The sequence below is a fragment of the Mus caroli genome, chromosome 15, assembly GCF_900094665.2.
Source record: "Mus caroli chromosome 15, CAROLI_EIJ_v1.1, whole genome shotgun sequence".
Taxonomy (NCBI): Eukaryota; Metazoa; Chordata; class Mammalia; order Rodentia; family Muridae; genus Mus; species Mus caroli.
In genome coordinates this window covers 88382292-88398364 of record NC_034584.1, presented here as the reverse complement: position 1 = coordinate 88398364, position 16073 = coordinate 88382292, and the positions used below count along the sequence as shown (strand labels likewise).

The window sequence follows — 16073 nt, the reverse complement described above, 5'->3', positions numbered from 1 at the left end:
AAAAGAAGAAATAAGGAGAGAGAGAGAGAGAGAGAGAGAGAGAGAGAGAGAGAGAGAAAAGAAGGAAGCTGAGAAAGCCATGATGAGCAAGCCAGTAAGCAGCATCCCTCAATGGCCTCTGCATCAGCCCCTGTCTCCAGGCTCCTGCCCTATTTGAGTTCCTGGCCTGACTTCCATGATGAACAGTGCTGTGGAAGAGGAAGCTGAGTAAACCCTGTCCTCCCCAAGTTTCTTTGGTCATAGTGTTTCATCACAGCAGTAGTAACCCTAACTAGCAGACAAGCTTAGCGTCACTTTCAGATGCTCAGATGCTCAGATGCTCAGATGCTCAGATGCTCAGATGCTCAGATGCCACCCCTGGCAACCCACTCTGAATCCTGCCTGCCTTCTGCCTCGTCCAGCTTCCGGTAAATACACAGAATATTCTTGTTGCAGGAGATGGACAGCTCCTGCAGGCAGAGGTCCGAGACAATCTGTTAGAGGGGCAGAGTTAGAGAGGAGAGTTGAACTGGAGAGGGGCTCTCTGAACATGGCAGGAAACAAGAGTACAAGACAGAAGACATAACAGGAAAGAACTTGCCTTTGAATTCCTTAGTTGCAATCTTGGTAATTCTAGATCAGTCTATTTATAAAACTGCTTAAGCCTTTTTTACTTTGTCTTACAGAAGTGTTCTCTCATGAATCAGACTTCGCAGGTTCTCTAAAACCAAGAAAAAGTGAAAGAAGAAGAAGGGGTTGGGAGGTGGCTGTGAGTCTCGAAGGCGTTAAGGTGCAGTGGGAGCAAGAGTAATCAAATCGCATTGTAGGGACGTCCCAAAGAATTCATCAAGATATTACAGTTTTAAAAGAAGGACGGTCAGAATATCGTATTATAAACTTGCTCTTGTGCTTCAAGGTTATGTTCTATCCTTTTATGGAATTAGGACTCAAAATATAAAAATAAATAGAGGAAGCCCACTTGTCGTCTCCTCATCCAGCCCTGCCTGCACCGAGCAGAGGAAAGAGCAAGCCACTCAGCAAAACCTATGGCAACCAAATCCTAACATTTTGCAGAGAAAATTCTCAGGTGCACCTTGAAATCTTCATCACCGCAGGCAACCAAAGGAGGGCAACGCCTTCCATTGCCCCTTCTGCCTGGGCTCCAAGGATTTTCAGGACTCAGCAAAGGTAACTCAGCTCACAGAATCAAAGCACAGTAGATTTTCTCTCCTTTCCTTGACTTCCTGACTTCATGAGCCATGGCCCAGTACACTGGTGGCCGGGAATAACTTCAATTTACTCTTAGAATACAAATTAATTACTTAATAAACGAAATAGAAATTAAATTTTTATTCTTATATTTAATATTATACAGACAATTTTTCTATCCATGGGTAGAAAATCATGCCAAAACCTACTCTTTGAATATTAAAAAAATAAAAACTAAGATTCATCCAAGCAAACAGGAAAGAGAGATACCAGAGAGTGCAAACTGGTGCTTCAATAGAGCTCTTTTCTGAAAAATCTTTATACAATGTTCAACAAGGGCTACTCCTGACCTAAGAAATTCGTTTGAATGTGCTCCTCAGTCACACGCCCCTGTTAGTATGGGAAGCCTGGAATCCCACATTTTAGGAAGCAGAGGTAGGAATTTGAGAGATCAAGGCCGCCTAGGGCCAGAAAGCAAGACCTCGCTTGGCTCAGCAGGAAAATCACACTGCTTCCTACACAGCTGTAAAACTGCAACATTGTATCTCACACATAACTAAATCCAGGAGCACTAAACCCCTTAAATAGGTGCTCACAGGATCACTCCAGTCCCTCGCTCTGGGGATAAATCGATAGTATCCTGATGTTCTGTTGAAGTTTACTGAGAAGAGATAACAAAGCCCATGAGAGACTTAGAGTGGACTGAAGGGGACATTTTATCCTATATGTAAATCTGGCATTTTATTAGAGAATTACAAAAGCTGAAACTGCTAGGCACAAAATTATTCTGGCTACTTCGTAAACCATCCTGGTATTTCTGCAGCACAGGGTTCTGTGTCCGTCATTTACCTTTAGTCGCCTCAGTGTGCACACACGGGTACCAACATCAACTGCCGTGGGCTTGTATCCTCACATCGTTAAAGGCTTAAATATAGCTTTTAAAAAATGAATTATGTATGAGGGCTGGTTATCTGGGAACCAAGACAGAAGCATTTATCACATATCAAGCCAATAAGGACATTTGTGCTTGCATTAAAGTTTGGATTCTCTCCCACAGTGCTGCAGGCTATCAGCTGAGGGCACCCCACCACACAGCTTTGCAAAAAGAAGACGACTTTGCAACAAGAAGACAACTGGAATAATGCCGGAGGGCTTGAGAAAGCGATTCAAAAGAGGTGAACTGGGATTCGAAGAGGAAAGGAGTTGGCTGAGGTGTTAGAAGAGGCCCAGAGTCTCACAGCAGGGCTCTGTGAGAAGCACAGGGAGGGGCAAGGGTTGGAGGCCACATACTGTGGAAGCCCAAGAGCCAGGAGTCCTCACTAGGAGCCTTAGCCATCAATCAAAAAAATTAGGAGTCACTTAGCAGTATAGTAAAAAAATCACTCTATAATCCACAGTGAATCAGGGGAGAGGGGACCTAGGCAGAGCGATTTAGAGTCTGTGAGCCAAGGAAGAAAGACAGAGAACAGGGGTTTTCAGCTCACGAGGAAACTGGACCAGGAGTCCACTTACCTCACTCACAAAACTTGCAGTGTAGTTTTGCCTTAAGATGCATCGTTTCAGAGAGTTTGAGTGAGGATAGAAGAAGAAACTGTCAAACTGAGGTAATAAAACTAACACTAAAATCTTTCCTAGTGGAGGCAAAGAGGTTAAGATGCGCTCGACACTCAGTAAACCATTTGAAACCTAGAAAGCTGCTTTCAGAGCTAAGCTACCATACTAACGGGAGAAGTGACATGCTAGCCATGACTGAAATCTGGTTTTAATCAGGAGACAGGATTTATAAGAGAATAGCTTGGCGAGCTGTGGTAGTTGCAAAGTCAAACCACCTATCACTACTATTGAGCCCTTGATTTTAGCTACACGGTTATCAATCATCCTTTTATAAATTTGGGTGCTTTTCTTCAGCCTTAATATTCTGACCCATAACTACTGAATGTTTTAATGTTCCTCAGATGGCTTCCAAACACCTCTGGGCACTGACCACCCTCTCCAGCACTCCCTATCTATTTTGGAAACAGAGTCTCACATTTACCACCCACCCTTAATGACTTCTACACTGATCACTACCTACGGCGCCACGCTCGCTCCATATTTGATGAGTGAGCCAACTAATGTGACGCTCCTGTGAATCTTCTGTGTCAACGACCTGTCCCTCCAGACCACAGGAGCATGTCACCCTGGAGACCACACCCTAGAAATCACCACTAAAGGATGACTATCATTCGGCCACACCCACAAATGTCCTCCCTTTTATTACTTCCACTTGAACTCTGGAATGCTTGGTTTTCACCTTAATTTTTCAAGCGCTCCCAGACTGTTAGCGCCCCGTCCTGTCCAGCCACATTCCACCCCACCAGCTTGTGTTTGCAAAACGCATGTCTGAGCAATCCCCACCAGGCTGTCAAATCTTTGTTCCCAGTGGCTGAGCTCTGAAAGAGAAAATGCTGGGCAGTTCCAACCAGCACCATTCACTCTTATAAGTGCTTAGCCCCGATGGCTCTCTGTGACAATAGCAACATGTCCACCTATCCCTGGCTGACTGACCTCCCTCCAACAAGACTCCCAAACCTTGACCACATGCCTTAAAGTTCCTTATCCTACGGCCTTTATTTGTCTTCTTTACAGTAAAGTGAGGGGTGTCAGATAGGGGGATGCTCTCTTCCCTGCTCCTCCAACTCAGATATACCCACTTCAGCACCATCTTCACTCGGGCCCCCATCTAAGGAACAGGTTCCCTGCTCTTGCACCCTGTAAGGCTGTGGTTTCTTCCCATATCCTAAGGCCAAGGCCAAAGAGACCTTGAGAGACACAGTCATAGCCATTTGTTCTGTAGATACGTTTGTTCTGTCTAAATCACCCCAAGATCCCCTATCTTAACTGTTATCATTGCTGAGTATACTACACTTTTATTACCTGGCTCGTTATCATGCTGGTACAATATGCTTTTATTAAAGTCTCTTAGTGACTGAACAGCTGCGGCTCTCGGATCTGATTTCATCCTCCTAGCACCTGAGCTTATCAAGTGCCTTGCATTTGCCTGCTTAGCTCCGTCCTCTGGAAGGTAAGTGTTTATGGGAGCAGAGGCTGTGCCTGTTACACATTCTACCCTAGTATCTGGTGTGTAATAAATAAATGTCTTTTGGGTAACTATCCCTATTTCATGACCAACCTCAATCAGGCAAGCAGTGGGAGCCATACCTCATGGGATTAAGTCGGCCTCTTCCCTGGGAGTTTGAACTTGGGTAAAACTAGTCTCACTGAGTGACTGACTGTCCACAGGATCTCATCCTGACAGAGCTCTAGGCCCTGATCCAATTCACCCCAGAGTCCAAAGTGAATTTCCTCCTTGGTATTTGTGAAATGGTCCAGTATTCTTATAATTGGTTACTTAGTGTTAAACATTTGTTTATGTTTGTATCTTGTGTAGATGGGCATTTTGCCCACGTGTATAACTGCACGCCAGAGGAGGGCATTGGCCCCCATGGGACTTCAGTTACAGAGGACTGTGAATGCTGGGAATTCAGAGTCTGCCCTCTAGCACAGCAGTTCTCAACCTGAAGGTTATAGCCCCTTTGGGGGGTGTTACATATCAGATATTCTGCATATTAGATATTTACAATTCACAGTAATGTACCATAGCAAAGTTACAGTTATGAAGTAGCAGCAAGAATAATCTTATGGCTGGGGGGAGGGGCAGTCACCAGAGCATGAAGAATTGACTTAAAGGGTCGCAGCGTGAGAACCACTCTGCTAACACCTAACTAGTTACTTTTTAACTTAAACTAAAATTTCCTGACATCTATTCCCAAGAGATTGCTTAGTACTACTCTGTTCTTTTGTACACTATGCTATATATACCATACTGTACAGGTTCCAAAATAAACATCATGAAGCCAAAGTTCTGGTTTGGGTTTTGTTTTTCTATCCAGGGGATAGGGTTAGGAGAGGTAGAGGAATGACTCAGAAAGAAAGATTTACTGCCACAAAGCCTGGAGACCTGTGTTTAGTCCTTGGAATCCATGTGGTACAAGAAAAGAACCAACTCCTGTTAGTTGTACTCTGAACACATACACACACATGTGCACACGCACACATACAGCACACACACACACGCGCACACACACACAGGAGCATACACACACATGCACACTACTAAATAAATAAATACAAAAAGATATTGTTACAATGTAAAAAAATGTGCTCTGCTTATAATTTCATGTGCACATACGTGGGTTTGTGTGTGTATGCATAATAAGTAGTTTACTTTAATGAAATGTGTGCTGTCAGAAGGCACTGTCTTTACAATCTGCACTCTTAACTATTCCACGCTTAGGACTATTTCCATGTTTTTTTGGCTGAAGGCATTTTTAAGTGAAATCTGATACCAATTTCATTTCATGACCATTTCCTTAACCATCAAACACAGGACAGTTAAAGAACCTGCCTGGCTACAACAGTCCAGGACACATGTAGCCTGGAGGACAAGCTGCAAGCAGCTGGCACTGGATCTTGGAAACAGACAGCTCTGGCTCAGAGTGTACAGGAAGCCAAGCGCCAGCATCATGGTAGCACATGGTACAGTACTTACCAAATAAACGCTGATGGAAGAGGAACTTGCCAGCAATCAGTCCTATGAGAATGGCCAGTAGCCATAGAAGCACCTTCAAAATCCTCCAGCCAACTCCTCTAGGGTATTTATTTGTTACAAATGAAAAACAGTTTCCAACAACAATAACATTAGCTTCTGTTTGGCTGTGAGAGACTGGGTCCTCGGCGAATATCAAGAAGTTAAAGAAGATGACCAGGTAAGCCACGATCATGCGAGACCAAGGATGCTGGAAATAGTAGCGGAAGTCTTTACCCATCCTTCAAGCCTTTGGTGCTGCTTGACCTGCATAAGGAAAGACATCAAGTTAAAACCAAAGACAAGCCATCTCTCTGTTGTTCAGACCCATTCATGCCTGCTGCACAAGAAGATAGGTGGGAAACACCACACCTATTCCTGCCTATGGCACCAGAACAAGCCTCAAGCTGAAGGACGTTAACTCTGTATTCAATTCTAATATATATATATATATATATATATATATATATATATATATATATATTTACAGGTTTTTCAAGACAGGGTTTGTCTGTGTAGCCCTGGCTATCCTGGAACTTGATCTGTAGACCAGGCTGGCCTCAAACGCAGAGATCTATCTGCTTCTGCCTACTAAGTGCTAGGATTAAAGACCTGTGCCACCACTGACCAGGTTTATTTTTAATCTCCTATCATTTGAGGACTAGTGAGCAGATAAAAGAGAAGAGAGGGCCTGGAGAAATGGCTCAGTGGTTATTAGCACTGACTGCTCTTCCGAAGGTCCTGAGTTCAAATCCCAGCAACCACCTAGTAGCTCACAGCCATCTGTAATGAGATCTGAATGCCCTCTTCTGGGGTGTCTGAAGACAGCTATAGTGTACTTAGATATAATAAATAAATCTTTGGTAGGGGGGACAAGAGAGGGAAGAACAAAGCTAAGGTGATAGCCAGGCTTGATGGCACACACCTGTAATCCCAACACTTGGGAGGTAAAAGCTGGAATTTTACGAGTTCAAGCCCAGCTTGAACTAACCAAGTTTGACACCAGTCTGGGCTACATGAGACCATTGTGTTTTGTTTTGTTTTGTTTTGTTTTGTTTTGTTTTGTTTTGTTTTAGTGAGATCATGACTATGGTGACGATGACATGGAGGGGGGGAGCACAACATCTTTGTGATGCTTTTAGACAGTTTATCTTATGACAATACTACGAAGCCACTTAAAAGATCAAGTGATGCAAAAGTAAAATACATATTAACAAACACGGCCCAAATCTGTCTCTGCACAGCGGTGAGTAAGTAATTTGATGGATATGGGATATGCTTCCAAATCTATTTCTAGACATCATTAAATGGGCATATGGGCAGAAATTTCAAAAAAAAAAACCTTTAGAGTCTGGTTAAATAATTTCAGGAAATATTTAATATAGCCAAGTCTATACTAAGCATTTCCCCCAGGGGTGGAGGTGGGTGGGCAGAGCTGGACCATTGTGCTTCTGGGGGTGACAAAAAAAAGGGAAGCTTTCACAGAGAAAGACATGGCCAAGTCCAAGGTCCAGGCTAAGTAGGGTGTTTCCCCAGGTGGAGATGACAGACGTCCTCCTCATCCTCCTCCTCTTCCTCATCTTGTTTCTTGAAACAAGGTTTCTCCACGTATGTTGCCCTAGCAGACCTGGAATTCTCTGTAGACCAGGCTGGCCTCAAACTCCAAGAGATCCACCTGCCTCTGCCTTCTGGGTGCTGGAATTAAAGGTGTGCATCACCTTTGCCCTGAGGGTTGCGCCTTCTTAAGAGCTATGCACAAATTCCCCTACATTGTAACTCCCACATTGGGCCTGCCTTAAATCTAGTGGGTCTTGTGAGAGGAGCCAATGGCTTCTGCTAGCATTCATTTTTTTGTCAGCTGACTTGGCACTCAGACTCAGCTAGATCTGTCTCTTTAGCAATAGTAACAGTTTAGTTACTAAATGACAAAAATAATAAGGGGTATAATTGGACTTCCATTGACCAGCTCATTTTTCTCCTTTCACAGTTTTTTAAAATAAGTCCAGAGAAATTAAAAAAAAAAAAAAAACAACCTCCCCCCCAAAAAAAAACTCTAAAGGAATTAAGCCTGGCAATGTCCACACAGCTGTGCACTGGGTGTCTGTTTTGGGACATAACAATTCTCTAAATGCTGTAATTACCACTGCCACCTCTTCATTTTACAGGGATGGAACTGAGGCTCTCAGAGTTTGTGAGTCAACACAGAACTGTGATCTAAGTCTCTTCGGTCTGAGCCCAGGGCATGACTACCAGCCCCAGGTCTGCTTCAGGTACTTGCAGGGAGGAATCAGGGCCCACCCCACCCCCAGGATGCCAGGCCTTGCATACTTTCTAGGGGTACATCTGTCTCTAGAGACAATGGATCAAATGCTGAATTCTGTAATATACCCTACTATTCCCGGGGGTGGAGGGTGTAAATAAAAAAGTCCTTCACAGATCCCGAACACTTGGAGAAACCCGGGGCAGGAGAGAATTGATAAAGTTGTTGTTTTACACCCGTCTGAAAGTATAAATATGACACACAAGTCTGAAGTTCTTCAGAGTCAATGGAAGATCTAAGAACAGGCACCAGGGCTTCAAAACATCACACTCCTGGTTCACGAATGTCAATGAAAGCCATAATCTAAATTAATGAAGATTTGGTTACGACTCTTCTTCAAAAAGCAGCATTAATACACACATGGATTGACCATAGGGTTCAACCAAACTGGTAGCTCCTACACCCTTGAACCACGAGCCTGCTAAGCAACATCGAGTCCCAAAAGATCTTCACAGATGCTCAGTTCAGTTAAGCCTGTTCCTGGGCTCTGTGACTCAGTATGCTTAAGAATGGTGACTTGCACGCCGCAAAGCAAATGTTGTAGCACAAATAGGAATAATATAAATGTTGGTGACAGTTGACTGCCATTAGCCCACGGTTAACAAATGTTCATGCAGAGCCCCTGGAAGTATCCAAAAACACTGCTGTGTTATTGTTTTGTTTTTTGTTTTTTTAACTTCAGAATCTTGCTTTGTGGGCAATGTCCACATGCCAGAGTCAAATGAGCGCGTTCAGATGTTATTGGAGACAGCTGCTGCAACACTATTTTGGGAGCCAGAACTACATACAGTGCTGAGCAGGAACCCTACACCAGTGCACGATCTCAGTTCATTCCAAGCAATGCCATGAATGTTCCTCTTGCTATCATGTTACAGATAAGGACGGGGAAAGTCCAAGCACTTGCCACCCATTAACTCACAGACCCAACAAATGAAAAAGTCAAAAATGTAATGCCCAGGTCTTCAACGACCTTTCTTTTATTAGTGCTGGAGGCGGGTCCTACAATAAGCTATCTCTGTCATGTTTCAAATTCACTTGTCTTTTCTTCCAACAGTTCAGTGACTTCGATCCCAGCAGAAAGAAGCAAGACCCTCATCTGGGTCATTTCATCTCTGTATGAGAAACACTAGGATAGGTTTGCTGTTTTTCTTATATCCAGAAGTTAAAATGGCATCTCCCAGATCTCAAGCACTCACAGTTACTCACAGGGTCTCTCTGCTCATCCCTCTTCTGTGACTTTAGACACTGAGATGTCAGACGTCTGTCTAGTCCTTGAGGCCCGGCTTTCTAGTCCTTTAGATGCCCTGATATGATCCAGAGTGCCAGATATGTTTCCACCTTTGCAATTCACAATCAGCATCTCCATGAACCACAGGTTCCTGCTGACCCTGTTGCTAGGAATCCAGGATGGAGGTTTTCCAATAGACTATGCTACTAGGCACACAGTTTGCAAATGTTTTGAATTCTAATACTACAACTGTAGGTGGGGATGCCTGTCTCTTTCCTCTTAGCAGTTCCTAGTGAAATCACCCACTTACAGGTTTAGCTTCTTCACTTGATCCTCCTTATCGAGATCATAAGGGGCAATTTCCTTCCTGGGCCGGGCTTAGTGCTGAGCTAATCACAGGCAATCAATAGATGTGAACTGAACAAACTCAGACATAAAAGAGCTCTCTTTGTCTAAGGAGGCTCAACAGCCATGTGACAGTAAACATCTGCTAAGGAAAAGAGGAAAGGCAGGCAACCAACCCTAAGCCTGCCATGATGGCACAGCCCCTAACAATACTGACCTCACTCCCAGCCCACGCCGTCAGCACCCAACTCTGTACTGCATCCATTGCCATCACAGACAGCTAACATTCACTGCGTACTCACTGGACACAAGACTCTATACTGATGAGCTCTGCGATCATCACTAATAAACTGAGTGGCTGCATGGTAAGGAAAATGCTCTTATCTCTCGCTTGCACAAATACTGATGCTGGAACTGAGGGCTTAGTACCTTCCATAAAACGGAAAAGCGTGTCAGAGTATGGTGAATGCGGACCACACAGCACCCTTGCTCTACACTATGTTTTATCTTTGCCCCTTGTGTGCAGGTTAGGAAGTTTTCTAAAGGGTTCACAATACTTCTAGGATGATGAATTTATTGTAACTAAGCAATGTGACTACTGGTAGCCTGATCAGAAAGAATAGTGGGCCACGGAGATTGTTAATTCTTGTCCCTTGTTTCAGAGCATCAGCATAAGTAGCTGAGTTGACCTGATGGTGCTTTTAGAATGCACCCTGGCGCTGTTCAGTCTGACTCCCAGAAGACAAAAACTCCACACCCCTTAATTCTCTCGTCAGTAATGGGAGTGGGGTAATGCCACCATTAATGCCATGGAAGCTTTTGTAACCACAATATTGTTGACTACAGGCTAAAACTGACCACTCATCAGCTTCTAGAAGAGATGTGGATTTATCCCAGGTAACTAAAATGTCACATATTTCACCAAAACCCAACATTCCAAAGGCGCATGAAGGAGAAGAGAACAGACCTCCAGATCAAAGGAATTTGTCAAGAAAATGCTGTTATACAGCCACCGAGTAGAGAACATGAGATCAAAGACTTCCAAAGAGAAGACTGCCACCATCTGCAGAGAAATGGTGAAGTCTGACTCTAATTCCAGAATAGCATTCATCTGTCGTTTGTCCAACATCTACCAGTCACAGACACCCATGTGCTGAAGTTACCTGCACATGGTCAATAGAAAACAAGCATTTAAAAATGGATGGATGGATGGATGGATGGATGGATGGATGGATGATGGTAGATGGATTGGTGGGTGAATGATGGTAGATGAATAGATGAATGGATGATGGTGGATAGATGGATGATTGATGGATGGATGGACAGATGGATGGATGGATAAGTAGATGGATGAATGGGATGGGTGGGCAGATGTATGGATGGATGAATGGATGGGTGGGTAGATGGGTGGATGGGTGGATGGATGGATGGATGATTGGATGAACGGATGGATGATTGATAGATGAATGGATAGATGGATGGATGATGATGGATGGATGGGTGGGTATATGGGTGGGTGGATGCATAGATGGATGGATGATTGGATAAACAGATGGATGATTGATGGATGAATGGATAGATGAATGATGGATGGATGGATGGATAGATGGATAAGTGAGTGGAGAGATGGGTGGATAAGTGGATGGATGGATGGATGGGTGAATGGATGGGTGGGTAGATTGGTGGGTGGGTGGATGGATGGATGGGTGGATAAATGCTGAATGAGTGGATGACTGATGGCTAACAGAGTAACCTTGGCTGACAGAAACATACCAAGTTCCCATTCTAGAGAGATTGGACCATGGGTGAAGGTTACTGATAAGGGCCCTGTTTCTGATGGTTTTCTTGTAAAGGACAAATGTTAAGCCCTTTAAAAGATAATACTTTTTTTAAACTAAAAGAGAAAATTAAAGCAGAGAAAGCTGACAGGGAGCACTGAAGGCCACGAAGTCAGGGGACCAGACCTAGTGTGCTTCAGGAAGTGCAGGGTATCTGAGGAGGAGGGTAAGAAAGAGAACAGGCCTGATAGCAGACTGAGGCAGAATGAAGCAGGGCCATGACACTATCCCCTGCTGTCACCAGGGTCACAGGGCCTGCCGCTCCAAACACTCTGCAGGAGGACAAAGGGAAGAAGCAGAGAAGCTCATGAGGAAGACAAATGCCCCGTGAGAGACAGGTGGTGAAAAACAGGTTGAGGTCTAGGCAGTTTACAAAGCTCTGCTTCTAGAAACATTAAGAAGAAGGTGGAGGAGGAGGAGGAGGAGGAGGAGGAGGAGGAGGAGGAGAAGAAGAAGAAGAAGAAGAAGAAGAAGAAGAAGAAGAAGAAGAAGAAGAAGAAGAAGAAGAAGCAGCAGCAATGAGGTTTACCAGTAGACTGGATGTGGGGAGGGATGGATGGTCCAGGCAAAAATCTAGATGAAAGCGCCATTTTCTGAGCTGGAAAACAGATTTCCTGAGGTAAACAGAACTTCAGCAGATACAGAAAATACAGTTGATATTGACGTTTTCTGTGATTCGTATGTGTAGGGCTTGGAAAACACTTATTTTTCTCACGTATTATCTCAATTAGTCCTTACACCAACCATCTGGTAAGGACACAGAGATTCAACAAGGCATACTCTGCCCATGGCCGTGTTGTTGCCAACGGATACCAACAAGCATACCCGCTTCTATGCAGCCCAGATGTACGTGCTCCAGTTAGCATTGCGTTCCCATCTACGAAGGATGGGAAGACCCAGACCTACTAATCACTCAGCGCTTTCTGATGGTGAGCAGAAGAACACACAGACAAGATAGACAGACGGGTAACAGGCCAGTGTCTTGGGGGAGAAAGGGAGGATTCATCTCCAGAGAGAGTTTGCAGTCCTTGAATGTCCAACTCCGTAAAAGGAGAGACGGAAGAAAAGTGGATAAGCCAAATCTGTATATATTTCCTGGACCGGACCTAGGCAAGGATGGGCCTCAAGAGAAACACAAACCTTTTCCTCCAACTGATAGCTAAGTGGACGCGTATGAGAAGCTCTGCGGGTGGAGGCAACCCTTGACTGTCAAGGTTCTGAGTTCCATCCCTTTCACAGCAAAACCAAACAAGCCAAGGACAGGTGCGGGGAGGAGCAGAGCACTTTGTATAACCCAGCACCCATGACAGGTTTTATCATCGTGCAAACACCAATCACAGAAGTACATCTGGGGCCCTTGCTTTCAGTCCCGTCCAAAGACCACACAGCCTTTGAAACAAAGCAAAGCTTTGGCAAGCAATCAATGTAACCACCTAAGTGCCTCTGGATCCCGACCTGGATGGGATCTGTGGTACCCAACTAATTTGCAACATCACATGAGTAAATCACGTCCTTTCTCGTCACATTGTAGCAAAGTTTTGTAATTTTCCTCCTCCGGTGTTTTTATCCTTGCAGACCTTGGGACATCGATCAAAGCAAGCCTTTTAACCCAAAAGCGAAGAGCAAAGTTGGTTTGAAGGTCTTCCAGAAAGACAGCATCCCAAGTGTAATGGTGAGGTGGGGACCAGCCCATAAGTGTAATGGTGAGGTGGGGACCAGCCCATCCTATTGGGTTATAAAGTGGAGACGTGACCATTGGACTGACCCTTTAAGGAAGCACAGACTGCCCTTCGGGCCATTTGCTTGTCGAGATCTTACTCCAAGACAACAAAACTCAACGGGCTGATAAAGTTCATTCAAGCCCGGAGTTAACTTTTAAATGACTGGCAGTTTAAAGCAAATTAAGGAAAACTGATGGGTACTTTTTTTTTTTTAATCACAAGAATTATATGGAGAATGAGAGAGCAAGCAGTGGCGAACGGCTGAGTCAAAATCCCCAGTTGCTCTTAAACTACAAAGGTTGAGGGAATAGAAAGATACTATATCCAGATGGATCGATTGATCGATCAATCAATGGATGGATGGATGATAGGATAGATACAACAAAAATAGTTTTTACATAGATTTTACCACTATATTCAGTAAATTACAACTTGCTACAGAATACAAATCAAACCATAAAAGCTTCCAAGACTGGGGTGGGGGTACCTCATATTTTACATACTTCAACTCTGTTCTTTATGTCCATACACTAATATCAAGGTAAGTATCGCACACACACATACACACACACACCGATGTTCCACGGAGGGTAGAATGAATCATAGCAGGCTAGATGTTCTCTCACGGGTCACACACAGCCGCGGGCCTGTGGTATTTTTCAAAATAGAAATGGAAAACTAGTTTTTTTAATTCAGTCACGATGGAGTTCGCAAACACACAGGCCTTCCCATTTCCTTCCCGAAAGGACACGGAGGAAAAGCAACCTGTTCCTTTCCCTGGCAGGCAGGCAGCCGGGGGCTTGGGTCCCTGCGCCCCGGAATCGGTGGAGCGGGAAAGTTCGGGCTGCCCGTGGCCGGTCCCCCAGAACCTCGGCTGGCTCGGTCCCCGCCCGGCTCCCGCGTCCCCGCGGGGCCGCGGGCCCGCGGGGCTCCGGCCTGCCTGTGCGCCCGGGACTGCGGGCCGAGGGCTGCGGGCCGCCGCGTACTCACCGGAGGGCGCGCGGCTCGGCCACCGCGGCGGACGCAGGACGAGCGGCGACACGGGCCGCGGCGCGCTGCTGTCACCCGGCTATAAATACCGCGGCCCACGCCGCCGCCTACGCTGGCCGCCCTCGCCGCTCCCGCCGCGCCGCAGAGTCGGCCCCGGACCGCGCCGGGCACATGCCGCCCCGCCCGCCCGCCGCGCCTCTGCGGAGCCAGACCGGACCGGACCGGGCGGGGCGGGGCAGGGCACGGCAGGGCACGGCAGGGCAGGGGCGCTGCGGCGGCCTAGGGAGAGCGCCACCCGGTCACCGCCTGCTGGAACCGCATCAGCTGCACCCTGCGGGGAACCTGCGCCGCGCCAGCAGCTGGGACCGCTAACTTTCTAAGGCGACCTCGGTCACACAGCATCCCTGCCTGCGGCTGAGTGAAGGGTTGGGGTGGGCAGAGGGTCTCTCTCTCTCTCTCTCTCTGGAGAGAGAGAGAGACGTGTGTGTATATGTATATATATATACACACACACACACACATATATATATATGTGTGTGTGTGTGTGTGTGTGTCTAGAGAGAGAAAGAGACACACACATATGTGTGTCTGTGTGTCTGTGTGTCTGTCTGTGTATATGTATATGGGTATATGCATATATATGTATGTGTATCTCTGTGTGTGTCTGTGTATATGTAAATTTATATGTGTATATACATATATATTTATGTGTCTGTGTGTATATGTATATGTATGGGTATATGCATATGTGTGTATCTCTGTGTGTCTGTGTATATGTAAATTTATATGTGTATATGCATATATATTTGTGTATGCATGTATATATATTCACATATGCATGTACACATACATATATATGTGTGTGTGTCTGTGTGTATATGTATATGTGTATATGCATATATATGTGTATGTATCTCTGTGTGTATGTACATATGTAAATGTGTCTGTACATATGTAAATTTATATGTGTATATGCATATATATGTATGTGTATGTGTGCATATATCTTCACTTATGTGTGTATACATACATATATGTGTATGTATATATAGATGCACACATATGTATATATGTAAATATGTGTGCCCATATAGACAGATTGGTACATGGCTGTGTCTCTGTATATATGCATATATAGATAGTTGTCTGTACAGAAATAGTGTGTGTACATAGATACATACACACACACATAAATACAAATATACGCTAATGTATACACTACACAAATATGTGAGCACACATACACTCATGCATACATGTATACATAAGCACATCTCCCCAATGCTTGTCATTGGTGTGGGTTGTCTAGTTCTCTGCAGCATGTGTCAGGAGGAACCTTTGACCTGGCCTGAGGAACCCCTCTCTTTCCTCATGGATGTCTGCTGCTTACTCAGCCCCTAATAGCAACCGCTACCTCAGCTTGCTGGCTGCTTTAATGTGTTAAACGTTGCTATATCCAGCATGCACATAGCTAGCTACTGCATACTGACAGCTGGTGCTAATGGGAATGATCACAGTCTGTACAGCGAAATGGAAAGGGAGGTCATTCTTGGGTGCCAACAGCAGCACATTTAGGAAGGCCAGGGCAACCCTTTTCCTGGCTGGACTAAGGATTCAGAAGTGAGTTTTAGGAAGCAGAGGCAGCTGCGATATCTGCGGACTTGAAGTGGCCATGGAGAGCAAGTCCTAGGGGCTCTGCTGTCCCTCCTGCTGGCTTCACATTTTTGCAAGTGACAGTGGTCATAGTTTATTTTCTGGAAACTGTGGCTTAGCAAGTCTCTTTCATGGTGCGTCTACAAATTTCTTTGCGTGCCTC

The 16073-nt window shown here is 45.1% G+C and overlaps 1 protein-coding gene across 2 annotated transcripts in view; it reads right to left on the bottom strand.

The window, feature by feature from the left end:
* Positions 1-14386, bottom strand: part of Tmem117 (transmembrane protein 117) — a 460550-nt gene extending 446164 nt beyond the window's left edge. The window contains exons 1-2 of one of the 2 annotated variants that reach the window (XM_021183072.2): positions 14258-14386; positions 5780-6082 (exon numbers count right to left, since the gene is read on the bottom strand). In XM_021183072.2, the coding sequence (XP_021038731.1) occupies positions 5780-6056 (277 nt within the window). In that variant the 5' untranslated portion in view covers positions 6057-6082; positions 14258-14386. Of the gene's footprint in view, positions 1-5779; positions 6083-14257 lie in introns of those variants that run through there. The other variant, XM_029469872.1, reaches the window with a different exon arrangement.
* Between the last annotated feature and the right edge of the window lie 1687 nt (positions 14387-16073).